General features: G+C 47.8%; 1 protein-coding gene across 1 annotated transcript; it reads left to right on the plus strand.

Moving 5' to 3' along the window:
- The first annotated feature begins 567 nt into the window (after window positions 1–567).
- SPATA24 (spermatogenesis associated 24) lies at window positions 568–10,188 on the plus strand. The gene is made up of 6 exons (XM_065409630.1): window positions 568–687; window positions 1,469–1,534; window positions 4,582–4,712; window positions 5,826–5,896; window positions 7,337–7,439; window positions 9,526–10,188. The coding sequence occupies exons 1-6, from the start codon at window positions 568–570 to the stop codon at window positions 9,614–9,616; spliced, it is 582 nt and encodes a 193-aa protein (XP_065265702.1). The 3' UTR covers window positions 9,617–10,188.
- The last annotated feature ends 427 nt before the right edge of the window (window positions 10,189–10,615 follow it).

Below are 10,615 nucleotides of genomic sequence, written 5' to 3' on the forward strand. Positions count from 1 at the left end.
CTATTCCCTTTCCTATCTGTCTTAGTCACCAGTGCCCAGGTCCCACATCAAGGCTGGGGCCGCCCAGCGCCTGGGGTTATGGGTCAGGCCGCTCAGCTTCCCGCTCTCCTTTCAAACTCCTCTTCTCCCTCTCCCTGTCCGCTCCCCACCCCCTTTGTGTTTCCCTCTGTGTATGTCTACACTGCAATTAGACACTCAGGGCTGGCCCATGCCACCTGACTCTGGCCAAGGGGCTGTTTAATTGCAGCGTAGATGTTCTGGCTCAGCCTGCAGCCCCAGCTCTGGGACCCTCTCCCCTCGCAGAGCCCCAACACCAGCCCCAGCCCGAATGGCTACAGTGCAATTAAGCAGCCCCTTAGGCGGAATCAGCGGCCAGGGCCAGCCACGGGTTTTTCCTGCCTGTGTAGACATGCCCCTGAGTGGCCTTTAAGGAGTGGGCGTGTCCCCCGCCCGGTTGCCAGCGGGCGGTGCCTCGCTGTCCCCGTTGCTGGGGGCGGTGAGGGAGCTGGGTTGTGATTGGCCACGGTGGAAGCGGCGGCCATTTCCAACGGCGGGGGGAGCGCGGAGATGGCGGCGGGGCCGGGGGAGCCGGAGTGGGGGCGGCCGGGTACCGAGGCTCTGGCCTTCCGGCAGCTGCGGGACCTCATCGCGACCCAGGAGGCGCTAATAGAGCGGCTGCGGCTCCGGGTGCGGGCGTCAGCGCAGCGCTCCGGCGGGGGCCTATGGGCGGAGCGGACGCGGATGGGCGGGGCTTGGAGCGTTGGTGGGTGGGGCCAGTGCTTGTGGCTTTTTGTCCCAGTGGCTTCCTGAGGCTCCTCACCTCGCACTAGGGTGACCAGTTGTCCCAATTTTATAGGGACAGTCCCGATATTTGGGGCTTTTTCTTATAAAGGCTCTTTTTACCCCCCCATCCCAATTTTTCACACTTGCTATCTGGTTACCCTACCCTGGGCTATGCTGTGGGCTGCCCCAGATGCAGGGGATTGGGGTCTGAGCAATTGGGTGCATGTGCTCATTGGTCCCCCCTCCCTGGCTCTCTGGCATTTGCCTGTGAGCGGGTGTGTTTGTGTTGCATGTGCCAGTGCTGTTTTCACGGGCATGCAAGGCACCTTTCCCCTAGTTTTGTTTGTGTTCAAAATAGTAAATTCTTCTTGAGACACCTCTGCCCCAGTGACCTGCTAGCTGCTAGCAGCAGGGTCATTGTACCACACTTGGATTTTATGGCCAGGCCTTTAAAAAAACATGAGCGATTTGGGTGTGTCTGTCTTTGGGTGTCCAAGTTGAGACACCTAAGAAAGGGCTGATGATCAGAAAATGCTGAGCATTTGCCCTTGGAAAGTCAGCCTTCTTTGAAGGGTGTGAAGTTGGGCACTCAAAATCACTAGTCACTCTTGGAGGTCTACCGTACTGTGTTGAAGCTCCATCTGTGCATGTAACTGATCTATTGAACTTCAAATTCCTTTTGCAGATAGCAATACAGGAGGAGAATTTTGTACGTAAGGAGGATTATGAGGCTGTTGTAAAGAAGTTGGAGGTAAGTAACCTCTTGGGGGTAGGGACTTACATCTTCGTACATTTTGAACAGCATCTGGTACCATGGGGCTCCAATCCTGGTGAAGGCCTCAATGAATAATGTAACGATTTCCATTTCTGTTGGAAACTAGGCCAAACAGATTGAAATTAGCCTTGCAGTGTTTATTCAAAGGTAGGAGAGCTGCATTTGGACTCAAGGGTAGTCTTGATGCAGCTTAGCAGTTCTAAAAAAAAAATCGCTGAGTACTGCATTAATTAGACACCAAAGAGAGTGAAGCTCATGGAAAGGAGTATTAATTGTCAGCGGACTAAGATTCCATGGGGCTACGTGTGGCACAAACAGAATAAAAAGACTGTCTTAGTACCACTAACTAGTCTTCTCTGAGTGTGTATTCTCTCTACCACCCCCACCCCTTTTCCTCTCTTTTTAAATCTTTGTGTCTAGCTATTTTGTTTTCAGTGGTGCTGTACTTGCTTGAGCCGTATGTAGTGAGCTGTCTAAACAACCAGGTCAGTGCCCTGGGAGCTTGCTTAGATGTTTGACATTTTAACTTTTTGTGGCTCCTGAGGTTATACAGAGTAAAGGTACTAGGAGGCCCATGGAGCATGGATGGGGGGAGGGGAGGGGGAGAGGGAGAGGAGACACATCTGTTCAGCCAGTGGAAGTGCTTGGGAGCTGGTCAATGACCCCCCTTCTTCCCCTCAGGAACTAAGAACTATCACAAACCTCACCACCTTCCATTCCAAGTGCAAGGCTCATTTCTTTGACCTTGCCTTCTTTAATATAAATACATCGCAACAGGTATATTTTAAAAAAACTCTCCCAGTGGGCAAGGATGAGAGAGCAAACAACACGTGAGCTGTGCATTACTACTACTGGATGGTGCTCAGATGCTACCATGAGGAGTGCCGTATAAGAACCTGTGAAAAACAGAACAGAAAATAGCCCTGTTTACTTTGGAGCTGTGAGCAGTTGATCTATTATGTGATGCCTGGTTGAAGATGAAGCTTAGGATGTTGCTTAAAGGTGATTAAATGACAAATCCATTTACTTCATTTTAAAAAATAATTTCAATTCCAATAGGTATAAAATAATAGTCAATTTTAAATGCACTTTTCCAAAGTATCAAATATACCAAAAAATCTGCGACATGTTGGCCTCTTCCATGCCAGCTCCATGGTAACTGGGAGATCACAGAAGAGTGCATGCTTAGATGTCATGGATGAGTGGGAGCCAGATAGATCCTCTCCATCACTGAGCTAACAATGGAAAAAACGTGTTCAGTTGTTAGTGTGTTTGAGAGCCTCTTAGCCTGAATGGTAAGTTGTGTATGGTAGGAGCAAGTGGAGTGGGACACCCAGGTCCTTAGCTAGTGAGGTAGCCCACATATATTGTGTAATTAATGGATTTTCCATCCTTTGATTGAAGTTCACCAGGAAAGATGTAACTAATAAACGCCCTGATTACTTAAGAGCTTGTAAGCAGAAGGATGAAATTGGCCAGTCAAGATCTTTCACTGTTTACATTTAAAGAATTGTGTGGCTGGATAATTCAGTAAGTGGCACTCATCTCTCTGAGTAGATATTGAATTAATATTCCTTAGTGATGCTAGGGGCACTGTCCTGCCAAAGGTTTTGTCTTTTGGAGAAGACAAAATGGTGGACTTGTCCACTTGTGATCATTAAAGATCCAGTGACACGTTTCCTTAGAGTTTGGGTGTTAGCGCCGGTGGCCTGGCCATTGTAGGGATTTGCATTCTGCCTCCTTCAACTCCCTTGCAGTTTCAACTGGCTATAGTCTTTTTTTTTTTTTCTTTAACATATCCTGTCCTAACTTGCTTTGTAATTTTGCTGTGCATTGTTAATCAGCTACCACCTTCCATCCTAGCCATGGCTTCCTTTCATTAGTGGGCAAAATGATTAGACTGGTCGTAAAGTGCTTTGGCAACTTCTGAAGTGAAACGTCCTCTGGAACTGTAAATGATCAACATACGTTAGATTTTGAGGGGGGACCTGATAATAGTCTTCAAATATCCTAAGGGCTGTTAGAAAGAGGACAGTGATCAATGGTTCTCCATGTCCACTGAAGTTAGGACAAGAAGTAATGGGCTTAATCTGCAGCAAGGGAGATTTAGGTTAGTTATTAGGAAAAACTTTAAGGGTATCATAGAATCATAGAATCATAGAATATCAGGGTTGGAAGGGACCTCAAGAGGTCATCTAGTCCAACCCCCTGCTCAAAGCAGGACCAATTCCCAACTAAATCATCCCAGCCAGGGCTTTGTCAAGCCGGGCCTTAAAAACCTCCAAGGAAGGAGACTCCACCACCTCCCTAGGTAACGCATTCCAGTGCTTCACCACCCTCCTAGTGAAATAGTGTTTCCTAATATCCAACCTGGACCTCCCCCACTGCAACTTGAGACCATTGCTCCTTGTTCTGTCATCTGCCACCACTGAGAACAGCCGAGCTCCATCCTCTTTGGAACCCCCCTTCAGGTAGTTGAAGGCTGCTATCAAATCCCCCCTCATTCTTCTCTTCTGGAGACTAAACAATCCCAGTTCCCTCAGCCTCTCCTCATAAGTCATGTGCTCCAGACCCCTAATCATTTTTGTTGCCCTCCGCTGGACTCTTTCCAATTTTTCCACATCCTTCTTGTAGTGTGGGGCCCAAAATTGGACACAGTATTCCAGATGAGGCCTCACCAATGTCGAATAAAGGGGAACGATCACGTTCCTCGATCTGCTGGCAATGCCCCTACTTATACAGCCCAAAATGCCGTTAGCCTTCTTGGCAACAAGAAGTAGTTAAGGGTTAACTCAAGGGTAGTTAAGCTCTGGAACAGGCTTCCAAGGGATCCCCCTCATTGGAGGTTTTTAAGAACAGGTTGGATAGACACCTGTCAGGGCTGGCATAGGTTTACTCGGTCCTGCCTCAGCGCAGGGGGCTTGTCTTGACCTCTCAAGCCTCACATTTCTATAAATCCGTGATTTACACTCTGGATTGGTCTGGGGCTGGCAGAGAACATAGGGATGCTTTGTGTATTACAGAAAGAAGAGGAGGAGCACTCAAAGACCAAAATCCTGCTTGCCAAGGAAGCTGAGAAGCTGCAGTTTGCGCTCGGGGAGATTGAGGTTTTGTCCAAGCAGCTTGAAAGAGAGAAACAAGTCTTTGAAAAAGCGTAAGTTGGGGAGGGGGAATTTGTGTTTTAATATTTGAAAACAGGCAGCAAGTATTTTGTCTCGTTAGTAACCAAGCTGGGTATGACAGCATTGTACTTAATTAGGGACTCCGTTCTCATGTGGGAGCAAAGTGTGTTTACCTGAATTTAATAGAATTAGAGATCGGAAAATAGTTAAGCACGTACTAAAGTGCTTTGCTGAATTGGAGCCAAAAGCTATTAGCAACCATAGCAATCATTTTTTGTTCTGATTGTACAGCCCCTAGCACAATGGGGCTCTCCCTGGTCAGTGACTGGGGCAACTGGCCGTTACAATAATACAAGTAATAAAATCAGCTTCATCACAACAAACTCCCTTGTTGACTACATTTAACTATGTATTTAAATTCAGTTGACTTAAATGGGACTTAAGCATGTGCTTAATTTTAAGCTCATGATTAAATGCTTTGATGAATTTGGAGCCAAGTTCAGCAATGTGAGGCCTGGAATTTAGGGTTTGGAAGATAAGGCTCTTCAGGTTGCCTCTAAAATGTATTGCTTTGTGATGGGAGAGGTTCAGCAGCGTTTTTTAAAGGGCATTTCTGCCTAAGGCCCCAGCCCTGTAAAGTGATTTGTGTGTAGGGATCATTTTGAAGCCTCTGGGCCTTTGCCTGGTCGTACAGGCCTGCCCAAGTGGATCACTTTTGCAGGATCAGGGCTTAAATATGTAGTCCCAATCAGTGTCATTTGGATGCCTGAGTACATAAGAACGGTCATACTGGGTCAGACCAAAGGTCCATCTAGCCCAGTATCCTGTCTTCCAGCAGTGGCCAATGCCAGGTGCCCCAGAGGGAATGAACAGAACAGGTATCATCAAGTGATCCATCCTCTGTCGCCCATTCCCAGTTTCTGACAAACAGAGGCTAAGCAGAGTAGCTGCCATGCGAGTACACATCAGGTAATGAGATCTCCAAATGCCGTGGTGGCTGAGATGTTTAGAGCTGCCTAAGGGGGTTGCATGGCCATGTGGGTGCAGAAGGAAGATCAGCCCTTGCAGATGGGAAGGTTCTTCAGCATTTAAAATTACACTGACACTCATGTCACTTGCCTTCATTTTTGTTGCTTCTATTCTAGACTTTCCAACATTAAGAGCAAAGCGCTAAGAGAATCCACCAAAAAAGACAAGCTAATAAGCAAATGCAATGGTAAGTTTACCAGAGGCTAAAGTCTGTTATGCATTGCTCTACCAGCTTAGAAACAAAAGGCCAGTAACCAGGATTTACTTTAATTAGGAAGTGTGATGTGACTTAATATCGTACTCCCGCCAAGACAGACACACACACATGCCACCCGCCACTGGGTCTCTCTGGACCGTAGATCCAGGTGCAGGGGATGAGGGAGCACGTTCCATGCAATCACTATTCCCGGGCACCTACGTGGGCATGAAGCAGTGCAAGGAGTTGGTGGAGCTGTGGTTCCACTCTCCCATTAGTATATCAGCGGAGCTGGTGCAGGAGGGAAGGACTCTGCAGCTGGGAAAGGCCTGGTGCAGATACGGGCCCCTCCTGGAGAAAGGGAGGAGCAGAGAGGGAATCGTGCTTCTCTGAGTCATTGAGCAAAGGCTCGGAGTGGCCCTGCTTGACTGCTAAGGAGAGCTGGCTTTCTCCACAAGCAGATGGCACATTTTAAATATCTACCCACTTCTTTTTTTGGTCAGGTTTTCCTCCCAAATCAGGTTAAGGTGCTCCCGAGGCATTAGGCTGAAATCCCAGGCCAGGCAATCAAAGTCGTGCGTGGCCCAATCCAGGGTTTGAGCAATAAAACATTTAACAGGGCAACGCTTTGTTCCACTCAGTCTCTTCCCCTCATCTGTAATGAAAGCACCTTACTGTTTAGCTTCAGGAAGCACGACCTGGAGATGAAGGCATAGGGGGATCTGGGCCTATCTCTGCCACAGATATAGCATGTGATCGGGCAAGTCACTTGGGGCCTGATCCTGGGATGTGCCAGACGTCTCCTGGGAGGTGCCCAGTGCCTTCAGCTGAAGTCAGTGGGAGCTGAGGGCATTCAGGGGTACTCCACATTTCACAGGATTAGCCCTTTAACCTCTCTGTGCCTCAATATCTCTAGCTGTACTATATTGCTAGTGATACATACCTTCCTTACAGGGGTGTTGTGAAGCCTGCAGACATCTGTGCAGCGTCCTGAAGCCTTCAGATGGAAGGGGCTAGACCCAAGAACCTTTATTTTTGGTGTATTTCTGTTTAACAAGCTGTCCTCTCACCCCAGCTGCCCCAGTTAGGATTCATGCCGGCATTGCAGACGGTTTGTGTTTATGATCAGATGCACAATAATGTGAAACCAATCCAGAACTGACTGTAGCCAAATGTCACTGTTGTCAGCATTTCAACAGCACCTGCTGCAGAGCTAATCTCCATTTTGGGGGGTGTTGGAACATTTTCCCCATGTTTTCAGTATCACTGTTTGTAGCTGATACTATAAGAAATCCTTAAAACAAAGGCCAAAAAAAAATCCAGCTGCCATGTTCATACCAGAGGGAATAGAAATGCACCGAAGATTAGCTGCATCTCAAGTGAGTTTTAAGCCTCAACTCCCCCCTCCACATTTTTTTTTTTTTTTGGTAGAAATCGAGAGCCATATTATGAAACAGGAGGATCTTCTGAATGACAAAGAGAATGAAATTAAGGAGCTGCAGCAGTTCATCACCAAGCAGAAGCAAACACTCAAGTGAGTATTACCTCCTTAGATGGTTATCGGCCTCGTGCTGCAGCCAGTGGGAGTTTGACGCTGACCTCAGTGGGAATATGGGGTCTATTTTGTCTGTTTCAGTGTTTTAACAATCTACCCATCTGGCTCTCTAGCTGCCTTTGATGTCACTTCAAAAGTAATCACATTAAATTCACTCCAACTACAAGCCATCTGCCTCCACACTGATCCTTTGCCTCTGTCAGTCGCCTTCCGGCTCTTGCAGCATGCCTGGAAGGTCAGCAGGCCGGTGCTGTTTCAGAGCAGGTGGGAGGGGAGTAGGTTCCAAAGTTGAGGGCTCCTCACAGAGAACATCCTGCCAACCCCCAACGTGTAAAGTGAGAGAGATCTAGCTCAAGTGCCTCTGCTGATTGCAACCAGGGCAGCATGGCACAGGGGCCAAGGCATCTGTCACGCAGGCGGATCCCAGTGGCTGGGAATGGGTGTCTGCATTATGAAACCCATTCATCGGCCCCATTGCTAGCTGTCTCAGTAGAGCAGCCAAGGACTGAGTTGTCCATGGAGACTTCCCGTCTGGACTGTCCCTCCAGATCAGGGGGTAGGCATATTAATCGGGGGATGTTTGCATTCTGTGCTCGTGTTGTACCTGCTCTGTGGATAAATGGAGAATGAACCCTCTCTGTGGCTGCCAGCCTTGCACCTTTCATCTGCATGAAATTCTCTCTAATGAAAAGCACTGAATTCTTCTTCGGGTGTATCTACAGCATGGGGCCCATGCTGGCGTCACCCCCTAGCCTAGACACAGCCTACATCTGCACACAGGGTTTCTGTTGGTGTAGGAACACCACCTTCCCGAATGACGTTGGCTACATCAACAGAAGCCTCTTCCATCAATGCAGCTGTGTCCACCCTGGGGGTTTTGTCAGCATAGCTGACAAAAAGGGGATAGAGAATAAGACTGAGAATATATTATTGCCCTTATATAAATCCATGGTACGCCCACATCTCGAATACTGTGTACAGATGTGGTCTCCTCACCTCAAAAAAGATATTCTAGCACTAGAAAAGGTTCAGAAAAGAGCAACTAAAATGATTAAGGGTTTAGAGAGAGTCCCATATGAGGAAAGATTAAAGAGGCTAGGACTCTTCAGTTTGGAAAAGAGAAGACTAAGGGGGGACATGATAGAGGTATATAAAATCATGAGTGATGTTGAGAAAGTGGATAAGGAAAAGTTATTTACTTATTCCCATAATACAAGAACTAGGGGTCACCAAATGAAATTAATAGGCAGCAGGTTTAAAACAAATAAAAGGAAGTTCTTCTTCATGCAGCGCACAGTCAACTTGTGGAACTCCTTACCTGAGGAGGTTGTGAAGGCTAGGACTATAACAATGTTTAAAAGGGGACTGGATAAATTCATGGTGGCTAAGTCCATAAATGGCTATTAGCCAGGATGGGTAAGAATGGTGTCCCTAGCCTCTGTTCGTCAGAGGATGGAGATGGATGGCAGGAGAGAGATCACTTGATCATTGCCTGTTAGGTTCACTCCCTCTGGGGCACCTGGCATTGGCCACTGTCGGTAGACAGATACTGGGCTAGATGGACCTTTGGTCTGACCCAGTACGGCCTTTCTTATGTTCTTATATAGCTGTGTCGCTCGGGGGGTGGGTTTTTCACACCCCTGGACCATGTAGCAATGCAGACATAACTTTTAAGTGTGTACCAGGCCTGAGCCACCTCTTGGCTGAGCAGTGGGTCTTCCCTGCACCTTTCACGCCTGGAGTCTGATTTACCAACCTGACACTGATTGCCAGGAACAGGAGAATTATGTTGCTAATGCCAAGGAGTGAAATCAGTGTAACCCTCGTTTGCTAACACACCTGGATACAGAGTGGCAAAAAACTCCTGAGTGCTACCACCGGGGCAGCCTTTAGCTCTGGGTTAATAAAGGTTCCTTGTTAATGCGGCCGTTTCCTTAGTAATTGCTTAGAAGATCCCTGATTAACCTGCCCAGGAAGCGACCAGGAGAATTGGTGATAAATTAGCAGCGTGACACTTGCCAGTGCAACTTTCTGATTATTTTTTTTTTTTTTTTTTTTTGCGCAGGACTCAAGTGTCAGACTTAAAAATACAGAAAGAACAGGAAAGTTACATAGCGCAAGTCCTGGAAAAGAAACAGAAGAAGGGTTTAAAGTGACTATATTAAACATTACACTACAATCCATGTATCCCCTCGATACGCAACCACTGTAAAGATTCTAGTGCCCACCGTTACTGCAGTGGCCAACAAGGCCAATAGCAATATCCTATCACTATCTCAGGAAGGTTGTAGATGGGTTGCCACATTAACCTATCAGTGGGCCCTGGCCTACACAAACATACTTTTCCTGGCCTGGTGCAGAGGGGAGGCCCCCGTGGCAGGGGAGAGGTCAGGGAGGGGGTTGGAAAGTGAGCCCACCCTGCACTCACCCTTCATTGGTGGCTCCTGTCCTGTGGGGCTAGGCCTAACTCCCCATTCCAGGCAGTGCGACCTGGCACATGGGGTTTGTGTGGCCACCACTAACTCAGATTTGGCCCAGTTGCCCCTCTGTCATGACAGGTGAGTGCCCAGGCCAAACCTGAGTGCAGATACAGACTCAGGCCACTGCAGGTGTGGTTTAATGCAGTGGCCTTTCACCTCTGGAGCCTGGTGCAAGTGAAATTAATTACTCATAGACTCATAGACTTTAAGGTCAGAAGGGACCAATATGGTCATCTAGTCTGACCTCCCGCATGATGCAGGCCACAAAAGCTGACCCACCCACAACAGAATCTTCCAGCCTGCGACCCCTGCCCTATGCTGCGGAGGAAGGCGAAAAACCTCCAGGGCCTCTGCCAATCTACCCTGGAGGAAAATTCCTTCCCGACCCCAAATATGGCGATCAGCAGAACCCCGAGCATACAGGCAAGATTCTACAGCCGGACCCTCATTTTACCCGCGATGGCACGTTAATGCCTAATTGACTAAAATCACGTTATCCCTTCAAACCATTCCTTCCATAAACTTATCAAGCCTAATCTTGAAGCCAGAAAGGTCTTTCGCCCCCACCGTTTCCCTCGGAAGGCTGTTCCAAAATTTCACCCCTCTGACGGTTAGAAACCTTCTTCTAATTTCAAGCCTAAACTTCCCCACGGCCAGTTTATACCCATTCGTTCT

The sequence above is a fragment of the Emys orbicularis genome, chromosome 8 (assembly GCF_028017835.1).
Source record: "Emys orbicularis isolate rEmyOrb1 chromosome 8, rEmyOrb1.hap1, whole genome shotgun sequence".
NCBI lineage: Eukaryota > Metazoa > Chordata > Testudines > Emydidae > Emys > Emys orbicularis.